Genomic DNA, 23,569 nt, shown 5'->3' on the forward strand with positions numbered 1-23,569 from the left:
TCATAAACGTGGCTCAGAACCTGGCCAGATAATTTAAATGAGGTTACATCTCATATCAATAGTACTTCCATTTCAATTGGGATAACAACTCATGTTAATCACTTCATACTTCACAATAGATACACATAATCGCTGTATCAATCTCAAATAAAACACTTCCATACTTCATATATGATATACTGATTTGCTATATCAATACTTCAATGGATACATTTATTTGCTGTATCAATGGAGTACATCTCTTATCTCCTTCCAAACAATGTCCGGTTTAAGAGTCCATCCCCTATCTTCCCTTAAACCGTGGAGTACATCTCTTATCTCCTCCCACACAACACAATGTATATAAACACGTATCATATACAAGATTAATCAATACATAAGTTTGATGTATTATTCCAACCACCATATTCGATGGCACATTCAATTGATTAGTTTTAGTTCGCCTAATCATCATGCATGGTCTACAACATTCAAGACTATCCTCCACCGATAGCCCAAAGCAGTTATTTCTAAACAGAAGATAAATGCATAAACAGATATAATATCAATATTTTCATAGTTGAGTGATAAATTAATCCAACTACACCATTTAATCCCATAATTTTCCAATTTCACTATTCTCAACTCAATTTCACAATTCCCCAAAGTAATTATACAAATTAATTATTCAATACAATTAGGGCATTTCCCTTAATCCTCAATATCAACCCTAAGGTTTGATTTCATCAATGATACGACATTAATTCCATTTTCTCAATGTTTCACATACATATGAGTTTTAATATTTGAAAACCCCCATCTTTTATAAATTACAAAACAACCCCAACTTTTCTCAATATTACCCAACATCACCAACTAATCAAAATGACCAAAATCAAAGACAAAACTCATAAGATGGAGTAGGTTATCCCTACCTTGACATGAAGAGCTCAAATCGGGAAGATGGCCAAAACCCAAAATGCTCCAAATCCACAAACTTTCAGATTAAAACGAAGCGCAAGTCACCCTCTATCTTTCTTACAAAGGACTAAGGGTAGAAACACACTAAAAATAGATGAAACCCTAGAGAGAAGGTGTGTAGAGAGAGAAAGAGCTCAGATCTAGGGTTTTAAAAAAGAAATAGATGAAAAAGTGAAGTGTAAACCCGCTGCTGTCTACTGATATACGTATGACCCGCTTGAGTGGAGATTAGGACGCTCGAGCGTTAGACACAAAAATTGGACCCGCTCGAGCATAAAGATTCCCGCTCGAGCGCAAAAGAAAAGCCGCTCGAGCGTAGATTACTCTCCTCTAGTACTTTTACAGACATCGAACACCCGCTCGAGCGCCAAGGTACCCGCTCGAGCGTGACCCGCTCGAGTGTAAAGAATTCCGCTCGAGCGTGAAAAACAACCCTGCAGTAGTTTTGCAGAGGCACAAAATGCTGAAAGTGTGTAAACTCCGCTCGAGCGGACCACCAAAAATCTGGGCAACAAGGAATGGGACTAAGGCTCAACCAACCTGTTCGAAACACGTCCATTACAACCTAAAACTCAAATATATGAAATTGAAGGATGACAACAAGACATCTACAACAACCAACTCCACGAAACCTAAGTCCGGAATACTGTTAAACAATGAAGGGAAAATCGGGATCGCTATAACCTTCCCCCCTTAAAGAATTTCGTCCCCAAAATTAAGTACAAGTTTTTCAAAAACGTGATTTTCTCAATTCTCAACAGTATTACAACTCAATTTTCAACAACCTGACCCATTACCGGCCATTCGATCTCTATTCAAGAGGCATTTCACAATATATACTCAATATGCATTGTTAACATGCTTTCTCTTGAAATTTACCAATTTCAACACATATTCCACAATTCTATATCATATTCAATGTTCATGATATATTCTCATTTCTACAATACATTCAACATATGCAATGTTACATTAAACTTCTATTTCAAGGCAAGTTTCCAAATACTTCCATAAATCAAAACATATACAATGTTTTACAACTCAAGACATATTTAATGCTCTTAAAGTTCAACAATATTACAAAATCCCAATATATGGTTAAACATCTACAAACAAGTCCGGATATTTCTCACGGACATCTACCTCACGTTCCCAAGTGACTTCCTCCACTCCGTGATGTTTCCACAAAACTTTTACCAAGGGAATGGTCTTGCCTCGCAAGACTTGATCCCGCCTATCCAAGACCCGAATCGGTTTCTCCTCATACGAGATATCTTCGTCAACCTCCAAGTCGACCCAATCCAGCACATGGGACGGATCCGGCTCATACGTCCGAAGCATACTAACATGAAACATGTCATGCACTCTGGACAACTGCGGCGGTAAAGCCAGACGATAGGCAACCTCGCCAATCCTCTCAAGGATCTCAAAAGGGCCAGTAAATCGAGGGGACAACTTTCCACTCTTCCCAAATCTCATCAAACCCCGCCTAGGTGATATTTTCAAGAAGACATGATCACCCTTCTCAAATGCTAAAGGCCTCCTCCTATGGTCGGCATAACTCTTTTGGCAACTCTGGGCTATAACAAGCCTCCCATGGATAAGCTCGACTTTCTCCGTCGTTTCCCTCACCAACTTCGGGCCCAACAAAGGTGCATCACCCACCTCGGCCCAACAAACTGGAGACCTACAAGGTCGGCCATACAAGGCCTCAAACAGTGCCATACCGATACTCGACTGGAAACAGTTGTTGTAGGCAAACTCCACCAAGGGCAAGTGCCTCTCCCACGTCTCACTAAAGTCAAGGGCACAACCTCGAAGCATATCCTCAAGGATCTGAATAGTACGCTCGGACTGCCCGTCAGTCTGAGGATGATAAGCCGTGCTAAATGTCAGCCTAGTGCCCAAGGCACTCTGCAAACTCTGTCACAACCTAGCAGTGAAACGAGGATCTCTATCAGAGACAATCAACACTGGGACCCCGTACAACCTCACTATGTCCCGAATATACAAGTCGGCAAGATGATCTACCGAATCTCTCACGCGTATAGGAATAAAGTGCGCCGACTTAGTCAACCGGTCTACAACCACCCAAATAGCATCACTACCCCGTTGAGTCCTCGGAAGACCTACAACAAAGTACATAGTGACATGCTCCCACTTCCACTCAGCTATATGCAAGGGTTGTAACAAACCCGCTGGCCTCTGATACTTGGCCTTCACTTGCTGACAAGTAAGGCACTTCGACACAAACACTGCCATGTCTTTCTTCATACCCCGCCACCAAAACTGGCGACCTAAATCACGATACATCTTGGTGCCTCCCGGATGCACCGCAAGGCGTGAATGGTGAAACTCTCAAAGTACCTCCTCTCGGCAAGACTCCGGCACAAACAAACGGTCTCGGTATCTCACACTCAGGTCAGGATACACAGGCAAACCCTTCTCAGCCTTCCCACTGGAGATCTTCTCTTGGAGGGATTCTACCTCAAGGTCACCTCTCTGTGCCTCTAATACTCGACCCACAAGTGTAGGCTGCGCAACAACAGAAAACAAGGCCGCAGCCTCAACCAATTCGCCTAGAAGCAAATCAAATTCACCAAGTGCACCCAACATCTCCCATTCCCGGATGGCTATACAAGCTACATCACTAATGGATTTCCTGCTAAGGGCATCGACCACAACGTTGGCCTTTCCCGGGTGATAGTGCAACTCAAAGTCATAGTCCTCTTTAAACTCCATCCACCTCCTCTGCCTCAGATTCAAGTCCTTCTGTGTAAACAGATACTTCGGACTCTTATGATCCGAGAATACCTCAAATCTCTCACCATAAAGGTAGTGCCTCCAAATCTTCAAGGCAAAAATTATTACTGCTAACTCTAGGTCATGTGTAGGGTAATTCCTCTCGTGTATTTTCAACTGACGTGAGCCATAGGCTACCACTTTTCCCTCTTGCATCAACACACAACCCAAACCCTCTCGTGAGGCATCACAATAAATCGCATAACCCAAACCTCTCTCCGGAATAATCAAAACCGGGGCGGTGGTCAATCTAACCTTCAACTCTTAACCATTTCTATGATGAAATAGTGATGTCTGCAGTGTGTTAGGATAAACAATGCTTTTAATGATTCTCATACTTAGGAATACCTAGTGGAGTATGGCAGGATACTTTTCATAAGAATCACCTATATGAGTGTGAACTAGGCCAGTTTTATAAGTTTTGTAAGGGCTACAATTCTCTAGAACACTCATGAAGTGCCAAGTTATTCAGGGCCAAAATGAACACAATCGTGAGAACCAAACTGTGTCTAGAAATATGTTGTGTGAGTTCTATTGTCTTGGTTTACACAAATGGCTGAACAGTTCAAGACATTAGTAAATTTGATAATGTCTTACAAGGGAAGGTTCAAAGCCAGAAGGTACCTATCATGTGTAGAATATCTCCGATTTTTGTACTCTCTTTAGAAACATCATGTTGTTGCATTTTCTTTCCATCAATTCCACTTATGTGGGGGATTGTTGAAAAATTTTGGTTTTATAGGCTTATTTTGAGCCATCTTTGAGTCCAAATTTAAGTGGGGCCCATACGTCTTTTGAGGTGGGTCCAAGTGGTGACGTGTTCCTTAGTGCATACCAAGTCACACGGTGAAGACGGATCGTCAAAACCATTTATGAGTGAATGGGAAGTTGACATCGTTTTCGAGTTCGTGAAATGGGAAGTTGAAGAGTCAAATGTGGGTTATCTTGTTTTGAGTGTTGTAGCTTGCTTTTTGTGCCCCTTAGTGGGGTTTAGTCTCCTTGGATACGATAGCCCTATAGTTCGGACTCCCGTGGTTCTAAATTTGGTTTCACAAGTGCAATGTGAAATAGAAAAAAGCACAAATGAGAGTCCAAATCTGGCAAGTCTTAGAAATTCATTTATCATCAGAGATGCCAAAAATAGACTGCATTGCTAGATTTTAAGCCGCCACCTAAATATTTTTGAGAAATTTAGAAAACCCGTGACTCATGACAAAGGCCACTTGTCCGTCATAACCAAAGTGTCTTGGCCCGGGAACTTAGGTATGAGAAGAGAAGGTCATGAATTGAACACCCCACTCACTGGATCAAAATTGGCCTCTACTAATCATGATGTGATTCTTATATACAGTATATGCTCTTGTTCCGATTATTATACTATGTTTACAATGTGAGGTCAAACAAGTATAGACCATTTCACAAAATTTGGAACGCTTTGATTTCATGTTCTTTTTGAAAAGAGTTTTGAATACGTGTCACTTGAAAAAGCGAGCTCGTATGTACATTTAATCAAATTATCCCAATTTAAGCAATTAGCTTTCATCCACTGGCATTCAAGAGATATTTCAAATAAGTACGTAGCCTCATGGTAGTTTATGCTCGACATATCAACAATCACACGCATGCAATATGCTAAAGCAAAATTGTTTACCCCAAGCATCCAAGGTGAGCCAAAAAAAAGAAAATGGTTAGAAAACAAATGCATGCAACATGGCTAATGCAATGCATACAACATGCAATTAATAAGCTCGGCTACTAGCATGACATGTGAGTCAATTCAAGGCATGCGAAAAAGCATGTATTCAAGTAAAGAAATAATACCAAAATTAGAATGGTGAACCAAACTTAATGCATGCAAAAATGAATACAAGGCATGGCAATGATATGAAAATGTAAAAACATGGTGCTACCATTATAAGTTTATAAATAAAAGGGAGAAAGAAATGAGAGTTGGAAGACATACACAATATTACAAGTGCGCCCTCATGCAAAATGGTCCAAATGTCCAAGTGTCCGAATTAACTACTTATTACAAATCCAAATGAACAATAAATGAAGAACTATCTAATTTATTACAACAATAATATAGAAAGAATACATAAGGATCCTATACGCACCGACGAAGACAACCCTCAGAAATTGCTCTGTCTGCTTCTTGGGAAACTGTTCTATTTCACCATCAGCCACTGCTCTCTGTTTTAACAAAAGTGCTCTGTTTACCATTCATTGGAGCCCGGCCGGGCCCAAACAAATCCGGCCGTGCCCTATTTTTTTGAAGAAAACTATTTTTGTGCTCTGAGGTGAAAATAGTGCAGATAGAGCATTCCTAAGCCATGTTTGTCCTTTTTGTTCTTCTCTATCATAGAAATACTCAAGAAAGGAGCGGGTTCAATTCTCGAACCATCAATGGTTGCAAGTTGATAGCGTGATGATTTGAGAAGCAACTAGACAAAGCTCAATGAATGAAAATGAAAGACCAACAAAGCGTCTCCCCTATCATGGAGTTACCTCAAGGGAAGTTGTAGACATTTCTTCTCGAACCATTAATATCACTAAAGAGTATATAATGACTCGAGACTCAATGGGTTCAATATAACGTCCAATTGAACCCAACTCAATTTTATTACTCTTTTTTTTTTTACCTCTTTTATTCCAATTTTAACCTCTTTTTACATTACCTTTCCATTACTTAATAATTTTTGTCCAAAAGTTGAGAATTATGTCCACTAAGTGCAAAAGCGATAAAGGGTATCAAGCATCGACTTAACCCAAGAAATGAGCCTTGTCAAGCCCTTTTCTACGGGGGAAAGTACAAAATAAGGGTCAAACTCATTTACAAACGATAATGAATTCCAAATCAAACCCAAAATGAGTGATAATGATTAGCTAAACTCAAAAGAGCGATAATGATTAATCAAACCCAAAATAAGCGATAATGACTCTAAATCCAAACTTGATTACAAGCTATAATGATCATTTCCTTGGTGATTTCCAAGGGTCTAACTAGAAAGCTAGTCCTTTAGAAGTAAATGTACTGGTGATAAAAAGAAATGACAAACAAAAGGTTGTGCTTAGCATAAGAGAGATGTAATGCCTTGGTAATGAACCTCCGAAGAGATTAAACCATTAAGCATGAAAGGTCTCTTTCTTATGCTTGAACAACAACCTTTTGTTAAACACAACTAATGAACAAAGAATAGAGGGAGGTTGCAAAGATGAATGGAAAGTGGAGAATTACAATGACATGAATACTTGAATATTTACATGAAAGCTATAAGGAAAATGAAATAAAAGGTCTATCAACTCAAACGGATTGACGGCTATGTCTTAAACACACCAAACCCATGAGGACTTACAACAATACAATCATATTCAAAGCATAAATTAAAAGCTAATAAACAACCCTTAAATGCTAAGAAAAACAGTGGCAAAATCAAGAGAATGTAAGTCAAAAAAGTAGAGAAAAAGCTATGGAACAAAGCCTAAGGAGGGGTGGCTAACCCCTCTACTTTTTGCAATTTTAAATCACATATTTCAGCCCCAAAATAGTCCAAAAATAGTGTATAAAGTAAGGAAAAGAGAGGAAAAGAGTGAGAGAGAAGTAAGGAAGAAGATGTAAAGTTATACCTCTTAAAAAGAGAGATAACTTCTTAATTAACAAACTTGATTCAAAACACCCTCAAGTTTCTGAAATATGATTTAAAACTCTAGCAAAAAGCTTCAAGAACAAGCTTTAATGGTGTATGTATTATGTATGTATAGCTAAAGAAGGTTTGAGGATGAAGAAAGGTGTTTAAGATGAATGGGGGTCTCTTTAGCTGTTCAAACCTTTTAGGAAAATTTGCTAACCCTCAATTCTGAAGGGAGAGGTCAAATTTATACAGTTTGAGCCAAATTGGTCATAAATATCTTCAAAAAAGGCTAGCTGGCGAATTCTCGTCAGCTGTTCTATTTATCATTAATGAGACTCGGCCGGGCCATAAAACACAAGGTCGGGCCCAAAAATGAAAAGCCGGGTCTAAAAGCCACTTATGGACTATTTTTCATTGAAACCCGGTCGTGTCTAAACAAGCCATGGCCACATCTAAACAAACCCGGTCGAGTCCAAAAAAACTATTTTCAAGCACGACTTCAAACGGGCATATCTCCCTCATCTAGACTCGGTGTTAGGTGATTCTTGGATCTAAATGGAAACCCCAGAAGTCTACTTTCCAATGGTGGTGGCCTCATATATAAATTTTAAGTGGTTAGAGCGATATACTAATTTTTTCTTAACAGTTTGATGCTCAACTTTTTCCCCAACTAATTTTCTTGCATCCCCTCCTATTTACTTTAACTCCAAACCTATAAATAAGATGTTTTTTAAAGATTTTTCAAAGAGTTTACCACTCTTCCATTTATTTGCACTTTGTTCTTACTTGTTTTACTGAAAAGTGCAATATTTTAATCAAAATGCGAGCCTCGGAATATCATAGAAATATTTTAAAAAATATTTTAAAAAGAGGGTTTCAAGGTCTAAAATAGTTTGGCCAAAATGGGGTGTAAGGTATAGGATTAGAGCTTGAATCCAAATTTCTTCGTCGAGAATTCAAAAGATTGCATAGTGTAACTTTCATTATCGGGTGTTTGGAATAAAACGCTCAAGTCTTAAGGGTGGTCAAAAATGGGATGTCTACAGGTGTCCCATATAGAAACAATAAGAGAACTTATATGAGTATATAAGCTTTAGGTTAACATACTTGGGTTGGGCCCCAAGGGGCACTCCAAGTTCTATAAGGAGGGGAGTTATGGAGAAAGTGGGCTTGACCCAAATCCACCACACATGCGCGCGCGCTGTCGTCGTTTGGCCGGCCAGCCGAGTTAGGTACGGGTGTGGGTTGTGGGTCAGGTCAAGTCTTAGCTTAATTTTTTGGACAAAATTCATTTGGATTTTTTCAAATTCTTACACCTTTGCGCCAAAATTCAAATTTTTTGCTTTTCAGAACAATGCCTCTCTATTATGACCCAAACCCGTCCTTATAGGTTTGGTGCCATAACCGGCCAATAATCCTGGGATTATCCAAGGCCTCTAAATAGATTAAGCAAAGTTAAGGGGCTGACAGAAGCAAATATCATAATATAATGTTCATAGAGCTATTTAGACATACGTGAGACAGAAATGAAATCTTATATACATATATTATCATATCACTTATACGTCATCATATATATACGAATGAGACAAAATGGGACTTAACCCTATTTACAAAATAAACGAAGACTTGTTTAACCAAACTAGAAAACAAAACTTAAACTCCCATATGGTTTGATACTTGAAATTAAAATAATTCAATTCACCGATTATACTCTCTTATGCCATTTAGGCTTTCAATTTCGAATTCCAAATAAATCATTAATAGAATCATATATGAATCAGTCTCCATAATTTTCATAAATCCAGATTAAATTAGAATAATGGGCAATTAAATATTTGATTTAGATTTGTAAAATTGAGATTTAATTAATTGGGTTTGAATTGGAGTTAATTAAGGAGACTAGAGCCAGGTTTCGATATTGGGACCTTTGGGTTATGGGCCCATTACGCTTTCACTAAGCCCCTAATAGAATGTTTTCTGTCTATGAGGCTTTCGGTAATCTACAGATTACTAGTCGGTTACGACGCTAAACCTATAGGGGCGAGTTTGGGTCATGACACTTTCCGATCACCTCTCTTTACTTTCTAGCAATTCAAGGTTTCACACCTGTTTGAAGGGTTTTTTGCCTTGCCGATCTGACACCTCTTGGCTTATAAATTCAGGGTCTTCCAGCAGATTGATTGATTCCATTTTCCTATCCCGTTTTCCTTCTGTACTACATTTTTCCTCATATTAGTTCATAGAGTTTTTTAGAGAGTTGCAAAACTCAGGTTTGGTTCGCCTGATAGATTGTTTGTAGTGCTGTTACAATCTATGTAAGTGATCATTGTATCTTGGGAGATAGACGCCGATAATCCATAAGCACCTGTGCGGCGGTGAATCTATCTTAAGGACAAAGTGTCATACACTCGACTTAATCATAGTTTTACTGTTTTTATTTTTTGAAACAAGAACTTTCTGTAAGTAAATTATTCTATTTGTTTCAATTTTAGTTTTTACACAGAAGATTGTTCCAACAATTGCTTCATATAAAAATGAATTAACTTAAAATAAATGCTACACCAGTCAACTATATAGAAATTAGAAGAACAATTTGCTTGTCTTAAAAATAGATTCTAGATGTTAACATTGGGTGTTTGCTATTCTAAAAGACATAATTTTTTAAATTACACTCCCTTTGAATGGTTTAGCCAAATGAGGCTTGCCCTTGATATAGACAACTTAGCCTTCCTAAGAATAGCCTAGCCTTCCTTAGAATGTACAATTAATGTTGTGTGTGGAATCCTCTTAGGTCCTTCCATAACCTTCCCAGAACTATCTACAGTCTATTCCAAAAGATTCCATGTGAGTTCTAGACTGGTGTACAATATTTTTGCATTATTTCAAACCTTTCGGGAGGTTCCGGAATTTTCCATTAGCTTTCTTTCCTTTAACCCTCTTATGGTAGGGATTTTGTGTAGGCAACTCAGCAGGTCATGACATATATCTCGTGATCATAAGGTTACTTGTGACACCCGAATTTTTTTTAATTTAATTCAATACTGTGATTAGAACAATTACTCATGAATAGAATATATATATATATATATATAAATAATATTAATAATTAATGTTATGGTTGTAGGTGATAAAATATAATCTAATTAGATTATTAAAACCTTGGGCCTAATGTGAATTAATTCAAAGGTTTAAAAATAAAAATGGTGGTTTATCACCATCCTAATATGTAGGATGGTGACTAAGTAATTCACCTACTAGGCCACGTAATAGTCATGTGGAGGAAGGGAGAATACCACCTGTTACACAGGTGGCCAAATTTAAAGCAACCCACTTAGTTTGAACCCATTCAATCACACCTATAAATAGGAGCAACTATAGAGGAAATATACAATCTAAGGAGTAGCATGAGAGTAATGAGACAATCATAAGAAAGTAAAGGCTAAGAGTTGATATTAAGGTGAGTTATATTATATCTTGAGTTACCATAATATGTTTTCTATATGTCTTGAGTTACCGTAATATATTTTACGAATATTTTGAGTTACCACGATTTATTTTATATAATTTTATATTTTATGGTTATGTTAATGTTTCAATTACATGGATTATTTTCTGAGCTTTATTTGCTTAAATTGAAACCCATAGATATGTCTGTTTAACTTTTAAAAATTATTTGACAATGATTTTGTAAACAATTATTTTCTATAAGTACCACCATGGACGTCCCACGCCTTGGGAGACTTAAATAAACCATCGGCCCCTATTTGGCCACCTTGTGATCCTCTGTTTGTCATGGATCCATTGACTCATGTTCTGTTCTGTCCTGTACCGTGGTTACAGTTATTTACGTAATTTTTGTATTTTCAGTTTCTGCCACTTAATTAATTTGTTTATTTAACTTAAATTATGTTAATATTTTAGCTTAAATAACTATCCATGACTATTTCGTGCCCCTATACTCATAGTATAATGTTTCTCACTCTATTATGTGCTTATAGCTGTTACCCCTTTCAGGTGACAAGATTTAGTAGGATCAAGATGGGGGATGAACCACAGTGTTTTCTATTTTCTTTTTTTTGTGTACTATCTGTATTTCTAATTGGACACCTAGACTAAAATAAAAGCCTAAATGACTATGTTTGTTTCTTTTAAAATAAACATTTGGTACCCAATTATTTTATTTTAATTTATTTAATTTATCTACAAAATTATTAGAATTATTTTATTTTTATCTTGTTGCGATGCCGAGCCTTTGGGTATCGGATTTGGTTCGTAACAAAAGTAGTATCAGAGCAATGGTTTATTTTCTCTACATAAAATTAGTATATGTTGTTAAAATTTTCTGTATAGTTACACATTATTTGAATTGAAAATTATTTCCAAAAAAAAAACAAACAAATTTTTATTTTATATTATTTGGTATGTCTAACACAAGTAAACCATGTTATAATGTCTAGGCTAAGTGTTCCTGTGTTGTAGGAAATGGCCAACCTTATGGAGTTGTTTTGGCTCGAGCTCCTATGAGCTCATCTTGTCCTAAACTTATTAGAAAGCTGGGGTGATTCGGAGAGCCTTGTCAAGCAAGCGCACCCAACACTTGATCGACTCATGGGGTGACTCGTATATTTGCAGGCCGACCCTGACGAGGATTTCTTATTTTTGAGGCTTAGTGTCACGGGTTGCCTTGCAAGGCTAACTCTATGACGTTTCGCTCACGGTGGTGTGGCCATTTGAGTGCTCAAGAGTGGCCGTTGGAAGTGCCCCAACGTGGCCTAACATTGGCCCCAAGCAGCCCAAGGCATGTAGGTTACTAATAGCCAGCAAACGGCAAAGCCGCAGCCCATGTTAGTAGCCAACCAGCGCTGCCAGCAGCCAGCAATGGCAGCCAACAGTGCAGAATTTTGGCTCGTTGTTTGGCCATTCAAACGAAAGAGTTTCGGGTTGAAATTTTTACTGGAAAGAGGTCTTAGGGGAAGTGTTTTCCCGACCAAGTTTCGTGATTTTTCTTAATTTGTGAAATTTATGAAAAATCATTGTGATTCCTCGGACATATATGATGTTTCCTCATGCCAGAGGGCAAATTGCTTAACAAGCATATACAAGAGGGCAAGGTGTGCTACCTACCTACCTCCCCGCCCAAACTGGGCTTCAAGTGAGCAACCTTGGGGCAACTCAAGGGCGGGCTTTAGGCATCCAGAGGGGTGTCTAGAGTCTCCACGTGGGTTTGGGAGCCCCGTGGACGGTGCAATAATGTAAGCACTGCGCGTGTCCTCCCGAGGGAGAGGTTCACTACGTTGCTTCCATTATGCCACGCAATATGGCATCTTTGGGACTCGTTTTGGACCAAATGGGCTATCGAGGCACCACTAAAGGCCTCGTTTGCCAACTCAAGTGCTTGGTTTGGGTTCAACCTTGCACGAGGGGATCCCGTGGCTTAAGCTAAGCGATTAGAAGGCGACACCGCATATGTGGGCTATCGAATGAAGGCATCAAGCTACGCATTAACTAAGTCCATTGAGGGACTACATTATGCTACAAGCAAGCTACGGATTGAGACGTTGCCTTACTCATGCTACACGTTGGTGCAACGCTAAGGTGCGCAATGGCCTTAGGCGGAATCTAACACACGTGTTGGCACGAGGATTACGCCGTGGGCAAAAGATTGCCCTCGGTGGCTTGTGGGCTTCGCATGACCAAGTGGCCATCCAACATGCATCTATTGAGGCATGCTTGACCCTATGACACTTCGAGATGCTATCAAAGACCTAACATGCAATGTTGGTTTGTTGGCTAAGTTGAGGACCTTCGCTAGCGCATTGTTGTGTGGCTAGGCACCTTGATGACATAAACCTAAGTTGGGCGTGCACCTTGCTTGAGGTAAGCTTGGCGTTATGAAGCGACTTATGCCATGCTTGGTGCACTGGAGGCGTCAGGCCTACTTGTGGCATCCGAGGGAAGACGGGGCTTTCTTGTGAAGTTGTTTTGCTTGACAAAGCATTGGGTTCTAATGTTCAAACGGGTGAGACCATCAACACTCAATTTGTCAACGAGTTATGGCGGGCCTAAACTTGGTGGAGTTTGAGTGCCACACGGGCGAAAAATTGATCCACTGTGCCTCTAAAGGAGTCGGCCAGTGACAGTTAGCCAAGACAGCACTCGTGAGAGGTACATAGGGCCGACCCACGTTGTTGGTCTTGCTCCAGACCTAGGACAACCACATTTTCTGGTCACACCTCTACACTTAGGCTTTGCAGAGAGGAGGGGACAGGCATATCCTAACAGCCACATTCGCACTACGACACCTCCTCTACAGCACATTGTCCAGACTCCAGTTGTGGACTTCACTAACAGTGTATCATACTTGGAGATACCGGTGCGGATTACTGGACGGGAGTTTTGGGGTTATGATCACGGGATTCCCGCCTACATGGTCCGGGTAGTATGGCGGTGCTTTGGAGTAGAGCTTAGTGTGTGGGAGTTTGAGCCCCTCATGCAGAGTGAGTTTGAGGGGTTATTTTATGGGCTAGTTTTCCAGAGCCAGTTCTCATAGTGGCCTAACGATCCATTCTAGGCATTTGACCAGGAGATCTTTTTTTTTTTTTTGTGTGAGCTGACCATGGTTAGTTTAATCCTTCTATTTTTGTATTAATAGGATTAGACACTAACTCTTGACTGTATTTTAAGTACGTTATACTAATATGTTTTCTTTTGCATAAGTAAAAATGATATATGTACTGTTATAGTATCTTGTGAATCATAGATAATTAAATGTATACTAAGTGGTTCAAAAAAAAAGGGGGGGGGGAGTTCACTAACCGTTTTCACCTTATAATAATGGCTAATGATGGAAATGGAGCCGGATTGTCGGTCAGCGGTACCGACCCAATGGAGTAAATTATGGAAAGAGCAGTTACTAGTTTTCTGCGAGCCTTACAAACCAACATAAGTAACGGAATACCTGAACAACGAGAAGAACCAACTACAATAAAACAGTTCCAGGACTTGAAACCTACCATATTCACTAGCAATACAAACCCACTGGTGGCAGAAGCTTGGGTCAAAGATATAGAGAAAATTTTCTGCGCACTACCTTGCATAGAAAGACAAAAGGTGACTTTCGCCACATTTACCTTCAAAGACGATGCATAAGAATGGTGGCTTCTTATCCTAGAGAAAGAAGATATTGTGACTTGGACAAGATTCTTGGAAGTATTCTATGAAAAATACTTTCTAGATTCGCTGTAGGAACAAAAAGCGGCAGAATTCATGCATCTAAGGCAAGGAACCATGACGGTGGCTGAATACGAGAGCAAGTTCACACAACTGGCTCGATTTGAGACGTACGTCATCCCCACCGAAACTCGAAAAACTAGAAAATTTGAAGCAGGATTGGATGCTGAAATCAAGGACAAGCTGGAGGTTTTGAAACTACCAACCTATTCGGAGGTGGTGAATAGAGTATACATTGCGGGAAAAGGGATTAAAGCCTTGCGCTCCGGGGAACCAAGCCAGAGGAAGCAATTTTGGAAAAGAGATAACAGAAGACTAGTGTCGCACCTTCCAAGAGGGTAAATGTATGCACAACCAGTCCAACCAGTTCAAGCAGTCAAGGTCCTACAAATCTCAGAGGTGGCACCATCCCAACTTGCTCTACCTGTGGAAAGACTCATTGGGAACAATGTCATCAAGATACAGGAGCATGCTTTAGATGCGGCAAGTTGGCCACTTGTTGAGAGATTGTCCCAAGCTTGCCAGTCCTATAGTTGACCCCTCTGAACTAGTCCGAAAACCCGCGGTACCTGAAGAAGTAAGGAAGGACCAAAAACGCCAAAGAAGAGCTTTTGCCCTGGTGCCTGGAAATCCAAAAGTTACTGAGAATGTTGTGTCAGGTATACTTTTTGTTAGTAGTCACTTAGAGCATGTTTTCTTTGACTCTGGTTCAATTCATTCTTTTGTTATACCACACTTTGCTACCAAGTTGGCATCAACACCAGAAAGCTTAGGATACATACTATCTGTGTCTTTTCCTTTTGAGAACTCCACCCTTAGTGCTGATGCGTACAAATCTTGTACTGTATCCTTAAAAGGAAAAACTTTACACATAGACTTGATTCCCCTCTGCATTAGTACCTTTGATATGATCTTAGGAATGGATTGGTTCGCTGCCAACCATACCTCTATTGATTATGAAGCCAAAAAGGTCTTCCTCCGATCACCAAACCAACTCGAGCTTGTCTTTGATGAAACTGGAGTCTCTCTCCCTTCGTGTGTTATATCCTTCATGACAATCCAACGGCTTTTAAGAAAGGGTTGTTGTAGTTGTATCTGTTATGTGATCGATACTCAACAATAGACTCCTACACTTGATGCAATCCCTGTGGTTTGAGAATTCTCGGATGTATTTCCTGAAGACCTACCTGGTACCCCGGTTGATCGAGAAATCATATTCACCATTGAAACCCAACCTGGTACACAACCAATCTCAAAAGTTCCTTACCGCATGTCCATGACAGAATTAAAAGAGCTAAAGACTAACTCTGGGAACTATTGGACAAAGATTTCATTCGACCTAGTACCTCACCCTGGGGAGCTCTAGTACTATTCGTAAAGAAAAAGGATGGCACGATGAGGTTATGCATCAATTACCGTGAACTAAACAAAGTCACCATAAAAAATCGGTACCCTCTGTCATGAATTGATGACTTGTTCGATCAACTGCAAGGCGCTCAAGTATTCTCGAAAATTGACTTGCGTTCTGGCTACCATCAACTAAAGGTCAAAATGGAAAACATCGAAAAAACTGCCTTCAGAACTCGTTACAGGAACTACAAGTTTCTTGTCATGCCATTTGGCGTCACAAATGCTCCAGCGGCTTTCATGAACCTCATGAATGGAGTGTTCAAACCCTATCTTGACGAGTTCGTCATTGTCTCCATTGACAACATTCTCATATACTCCAAATTGCCAGAAGATCATGAGCACCACTTGCGAAGAGTTCTACAGAGATTATGTGATCATAAGCTTTATGCCAAGTTAAAGAAATGCGACTTCTGGATCACTAATGTACACTTCCTCAGTCACGTCATTAACAAAGATAGCATCTCAGTTGACCCCCAAAAGGTTGCAGCAATCGTGGATTGGCCACGGCCTACTAACGTGTCCGAAATTCGAAGCTTCTTGGGTCTAACCGGCTCTTATTGGTGTTTCGTACAAGATTTCTTGAAGATAGCATCACCCTTGACCCAGCTAACTCAAAAGAACACACCCTTTGAATGGATAGACAAGTAGGAACGTTGCTTCCAAGAATTGAAGAACAGACTTGTAACGGCTCCTATACTAGCACTCCCTGCAGGAACAGAAAGGTTCGTAATTTATAGTGATGCCTCATACAATGGTTTGGGTTGTATTCTTATGCAAAATGGAAAGGTCATTGCATATGCCTCACGTCAACTAAAGATCCACAAGAAGAACTACCTGACCCATGATCTGGAATTAGTAGCAGTAATCTTTGCTCTCAAAATCTGGCGTCATTATCTCTACGGAGTAACCTACGAAATTTACACTGACCACAAGAGTCTTAAATATCTGTTTACACAGAAGGAACTAAATATGAGGCAACAACGATGGCTAGAATTTATGAAGGACTACGATGTGGAGATCCATCACTATCCAGGCAAAGCTAACGTGGAGGCAGACGCATTGAGTGGAAAGATGACTAGAAGTTTGGCATGTACCCTTGTTCTTCGCAAGATCAATGGACTACTCGCCAACATAATCGTAGAACCCGAGTTGATTGAAGAAATTAGAATCCACCAATGTGAAGATAAACTTTTGAAGCAAAAGTACGAGAAATAAGAAAGCACACCCGATCCTAATTTCACGATAAGCAATGGGATGCTAAAATTTCATAATCGAATTTGCATACTCGACCTTCCAGAACTCAAGAAAAAGATATTGGTAGAAGCTCATAGCTCGAGGTTTGCGATCCACCTTGGCAATACAAAGATGTATCATGATCTGAAGGAACACTTCTAGTGGACAGGAATGAAGAAAGACATAGCAAGCCATATCTCTAAATGCCTGCGTTGTCAACAGGTTAAAGTAGAACGTCAAAGACCTACAGGAATGTTGCAACCACTCCTTATTCCCGAATGGAAATGAAAGCACATTACTATGGACTTCGAGGTCAGGCTATCACAATCAATCTCGAAGAATGATGCAATATGGGTTATCATAGATCGATTGACAAAGTCGGCGCATTTTCTACCAATCAGAATCATGTACTCCCTTTTTAAGTTCGCCACTCTATACATTAAGGAAATCATTCGTTTGCATGGCATCCCAGTTTCAATCGTATCCGATAGAGACCCCCGCTTTGTGTCTCACTTCTGGAAGAAATTGCAAGAAGCTTTGGGAACCACTCTGAAGTTTAGCACGGCTTATCACCCACAAACTGATGGGCAATCTAAAAGAACGATCTGAACTTTAGAAGATATGTTACGTGTGTGTGTACTAGACCTCAAAGGTAATTGGGATGATTACCTACTTTTGGTGGAGTTTGCCTATAATAATAGCTATTATGCAAGCATTAGTATGGCACCATATGAGGCGCTGTATGGAAGAAGATGTTGATCACCTCTATGTTAGATGGAAGTCGGAGACAGGAAACTGCTAGGACCCGAGGTCGTTCAAATAACAAGTGATAAAATTCAGCTCATCCAACAGTGAATTTGCACTGCTTAAAGCCGCCAAAAAAGCTATGCAGATACACGGAGACGAGATTTAGAATTTCAAATAGGCGATCATGTGTTCCTAAAGATCTCACCAACAAGAGGGGTTATCCGATTTGGAAAACGAGAAAAGTTAAACCCACGTTATATCGAGCCATTCGAGATACTAGAAAGGATTGGTCTTGTGCCATATCGCCTTGCGCTTCCACCTAACCTGTCCAATGTCCATAATGTGTTTCACATTTCGATGCTTCGTCGATATCTTCGAGATCTAGAGCATGTTATCGATTATGAGAATCTAGAAGTTCAAGAAGACCTCTCTTATGAAGAGCAACATGTACAGATTCTCAATCGTCGTCATCAGGTCCTTCAAAACAAGACTATACCTCTTGTGAAAGTTTTATGGAGAAACCATCGTGTTGAAGAAGTGACGTGGAAAGCTGAGAGCCAAATGCAAGACAAGTACCCACACCTCTTTGAAGAACAAGGTATGACAAGTTTGAGGACAAACTTCTTTTAAGGAGAGGAGAAATGTGACACCCGAATTTTTTTTAATTTAATTCAATACCGTGATCAGATCAATTATTCATGAGTAGAATATATATATATATATAAATAATAATAACATTAATAATTAATGTTATGGTTGTAGGTGATAAAATGTAATCTAATTAGATTACTAAAACCTTGGGCTTAATGCAAATTAAATCAAAGGTTAAAAATAAAAATGAAAATAAAAATGGTGGTTGATCACCATCTTAATATATAGGATGGTGACTAAGTAATTCACCAATTAGGCCACGTAATAGTCATGTGAAGGAAGGGAGAATGCCACCTGTTACACAGGTGGCCAAATTTAAAGCAACCCACTTAGTTTGAATCCATGCAATCGCGCCTATAAATAGGAGCAACTATAGAGGAAAGATACAACCTAAGGAGTAGCGTGAGAATAATGAGACAATCATAAGAAAGTAAAGGCTAAGAGTTGATATTAAGGTGAGTTATATTATACCTTGAGTTACCATAATATGTTTTCTATATGTCTTGAGTTATCGTAATATATTTTACGAATGTTTTGAGTTACTACGATTGATTTTATATAATTTATGGTTATGTTAATGTTTCAATTACGTGGATTATTTTCTGAGCTTTATTTGCTTAAATTGAAACCCATGGATATGTCTGTTTAACTTTTAAAAATTATTTGACAATGATTTTATAAACAATTATTTTCTGTAAGTACCACCACGGGAGTCCCACGCCTTGGGGGACATAAACCATTGGCCCCTATTTGGTCACCTTGTGGTCTTCTGTTTGTCATGGATCCATTGACCCATGTTCTGATTGTCACTCCAATGACCCTTGTTCTGTTCTGTCCTGTACCATGGTTATAGTTATTTACGTAATTTCTGTATTTTCAGTTTCTGCCACTGAATTAATTTGTTTATTCAACTTAAATTATGTTAATATTTTAGCTTAAATAACTATCCATGACTATTTCGTGCCCCTATACTCACAGCATAATATTTCTCACTCTGCTATGTGCTTATAGCTGTTACCCCTTTCAAGTGATGAGATTTAGCAGGATCAAGATTGGGGATGAACCACAGTGTTTTATTTTCTTTTTTTTTTTATGTACTATCTGTATTTCTAATTGGACACCTGGAATAAAATAAAAGCCCAAATTACTATGTTTGTTTCTTTTAAAATAAACATTTGGTACCCAATTATTTTATTTTAATTTATTTAATTTATCCGCTTGCGCTACGACTACAAAATTATTAGAATTATTTTATTTTTATCTTGTTGCGATGCCGAGCATTTGGGTACTGGGTTTGGGTCGTGACATTATTGCTTGCTTCTTCACCATGAAAGATGATGAGAAATAAGAATTTTTGAAGGCTTTTACTTAATGGAGATATGTGATGTCCATTATTGTTATTATTTTGATGTATTGATATTTATTTCTTAGTTTTTTTTTATATTTATTATTATTATTATTTTTAGATAGGGGATGTTTATTTCTTAGTTGCTACTTGCTAATGTGTTGGATCTTGTTACTTCGATGATGTCATTTTGTGCATGTTATTAATTTTTAGTTGTTGGGTGATTGCTACTTTAATTTTGATAATGTATGTGATGTTTGCAATTTGATACTGTGATGTTTAAGTTTGTTACTTTTGAATGTTTAATGATAATTTATCAAAATTGGGCAATATTATGTTTGTGTAGTTTGAAAATAGGGGTTTTTGTGTCCAAAATTTCTTAGAAATTGTAATTTTAAAAAATATATATATACCTATAAAATCATGATAAGGGTATTTTGGTCAATTTAATATAAATTTCATTCCATTCCAATCATCGTTACAGCATACCAATTGTAGGAATTGGAATGGCAATTCCATGCTTAGATTGATTTTTATGTTATTTCCAAACATTTGAATAGGAATGGCTATTCTTATCGCATTCCATTCCAAAACCATTCCAACCATCAATCCATTCGCACCTAAAACCATTCCAATAAACCATATACAACATAATTACATTTTTTTTATATAAACTATTGACGTCTTTTGATTTACAAATTGTATATTTATGTCATGTAGTAATGAATATAAGATATATGTCAGGAATAGATACCAGATACTGAATGATACATATATATACACAGAGGATGAGATTTTATTTTTATTATTATTTTTATCATCTTTTCTTTATTATTTGAGAATTCTCTTGGGTTCAAATCATGTAAATTCGGGGTGTGACATCGTGTTTGGTAGGATCCACATGATAAACCAATCTCAACAATATTAACTTTTTTGTATAAATTTTTTAATAAAATTGTTTTTTTTTCCCCTTTCAAAAAAGCTAAGGTGGCGTTGTAGACACTCCATTTTTTACCACCCGTAAGACTTGGGTACTTTGTCCTGAGTACTCAATAATGAAGTTATGTTGTCAATGTTTTGAATTCTCAACGAAGGAATCCGATTTTTAGCTCTAAAAAATCTTAACCTTCTATACTCAAGTTATTTCTATGCCTATATACCACAAAAAAATCATCTTTGAGCACTGTGCCAACCTACATTGAGCCTGAACCAGAGGAACAGAGGAGCCACACTGGGGCCCGGTCGTGCCTCATTGGGGATCGGTCGTGCCTCATTGGGGATCGGTCGTGCCTTTTGAGCGAGAAACACTATTCTGGGTGGGAATCTACCAGCTATCTATTTTTGAAGATATTTGTGACCTATTTGGCTCAAATTCTATAAATACGAGCATATATCTCTGTTTTGAGGGTTAGAAAAATTTCCAAGAGTGTAAAAAATCTTTGAGAGCTCCTTTGTCTTTTTATCGAGCTATCTTTGAGATAGTATATCATCCTTGAACCATATCTATACATCATATACACTCTTAAAGCTGAACCTTGGAGCCTTGGTTGAGCCTTGAGAAGCATAATTCAACCTTGAGAGTGTGCTAGGATCAAGTTTGGTTTATAACCAAAACTTGCTCTCTTCAATAGGTATAAGCTTGTCACATTTTTCATTGCTTTCATTTCAATCTCTTTTTATCTATTTCTTGTGTTTTTGTGTTGTTTTGGATCCATTTCAACTGTTGGAACTTGGGGTTGAATAGCTACCAAAGGTGGAGAGGCTTAATACCCTTGCTTGCACCTTATTTCATAGCTCATTCCCTTTGTTTTACCACTATTTTTCTTGGCTTACAAAATAATTTTAGAAAAGGCTGAAAAACATGGTTTAGAAGTCTCAAAAGTGGAGGGATTAGCCACCTTTCCTTGCTCTTGTTCACTTGTTTTGTATCTCCTTGTCCTTACCTATCTTTTTGTGCCTTTTAAACATACTTTTAGCTATTGTTTTTTATGTTTTAGGGGCTGTTTAGGGTTGTTTTAATTCATTTAATTAGTTTATACTTTGAATACTTTGCTTGTTATGTTGTACATCCTCATGACTTCGGTTGTTTAGGCCTTAGTGTAAACCGCCCCGAACTCCGCTCCTCGCGCGAGGGCGCGAATTGTAAGTTCTTAGCTATTACAATTCAGACTCCTGTCACGGTTCTGAATCTAATCTCACAAAGTGCAATGTAAGACTGATAAATCACCAAAGAGTCCAAATCCGACAAATCGTTTTGAAAAATCGATTTTAATCAAAAAGTGCCAAACATGGACTGCTTTGCCAGATTTCAGAGTCGCCACCTAAATATTTTGTTTTGGGAAATTTAGGAAACCCTGACTCGTGCCTAAGGCCACGTGTCTGTCATCACCAAAGTTGCCTCAGCTCGGGAACTTGGGTACGAAAGGGGAAGGTCCTGAAATGAGCACCCCCGCTCGCCCGATCAAAGATCGGCCTCTACTAACATGATATGTTGTTTTTGAAAACACATGTGTTCTTATTCCGGTTATTAATCTAGAATTACTATGTGATGCGCACAACATATAAGTATAGACTAAATCACTCAATTTGGAACAAAACATCTCATGTTTGTTTGTTTGAAAATGGTTTGAAAGTGCTACCCTCAAGTAATCTAAGATGCGGATTTGCCACCCTCAAGTGGGCTTAGAAAACATGATTTGCCACTTTCAACTGGGCTTAAAACACGCATTTTGATGAATTATTCCAATTCAAGCAATGAAGCCTTCATCCACAGGCATTCATGCAGTTATATCATTTAAGCAGTTAGCCTCATGGCAAGCATGCTATCATGGCAGTCACTTACACTCATGCAAGGATGCTAAAGCATAAACACTCACAGTATACTCCGAGCCAAAAAAGAAGCTAGTTAGTAATCATGCATGATCCTAGCTATGTCAACAATGCCTAATGCAACACATGCAAAAATGCAACTAAAATAGGCTCGGCTATTCTAAGATGGCATATGATTTACAACACTTGATACATGTATTCAAATAAGTATTGAAATACAATGCAGTTTGAATGATGCGCCGAGCCCCGTGCATGCAATACGAATGAATGATGCACGCATGCAAAGCATAAGTATGCTAATTGAAATATGCCCTAAAACTAACCATCAGAAGCTGGTAAAGAAAAGGGAGAAAGACGTGGGGTTGGAAGACATTCACACACACATGCACGCTTATTACAAAATTGTGCCCTCTCGCCAGAGGGTCCGAAGCTAAGCTAATCTAAGCTAATTAATTATTACAACACAAATAAATTTGAACAACTAGCTAATCTAAGCTAATTAAGTACAAACCTAATTAATTAATTAAACACTTAACTAATTAATTACAAAACAACTAAGCTAATGAACTAATTTAGCTAAGCAATTTAAACAAATGGCCTCGGGAAACGAGAGAGATATGCATGCTCGGTCAGCTTCGCTCGGAAATCCACTACCGTGCCTCTAATGCCTCTGTTTGCACACTTCTGTACCTCTGAAAATTGTGCCAACTTCCAAGATGATTCTGAT

General features: G+C 38.6%; 1 protein-coding gene across 1 annotated transcript; it reads left to right on the top strand.

Annotated features, from left to right (window-relative positions):
- The first annotated feature begins 15,105 nt into the window (after positions 1-15,105).
- LOC145800743 (uncharacterized) lies at positions 15,106-15,993 on the top strand. The gene is made up of 2 exons (XM_082890478.1): positions 15,106-15,706; positions 15,809-15,993. Exons 1-2 carry the CDS (start codon positions 15,106-15,108, stop codon positions 15,991-15,993), a joined length of 786 nt encoding a protein of 261 aa, XP_082746604.1.
- Positions 15,994-23,569: the final 7,576 nt, after the last annotated feature.

Source organism: Camellia sinensis, chromosome 10, assembly GCF_055761805.1.
Source record: "Camellia sinensis isolate YWXY chromosome 10, ASM5576180v1, whole genome shotgun sequence".
Lineage (NCBI taxonomy): Eukaryota > Viridiplantae > Streptophyta > Magnoliopsida > Ericales > Theaceae > Camellia > Camellia sinensis.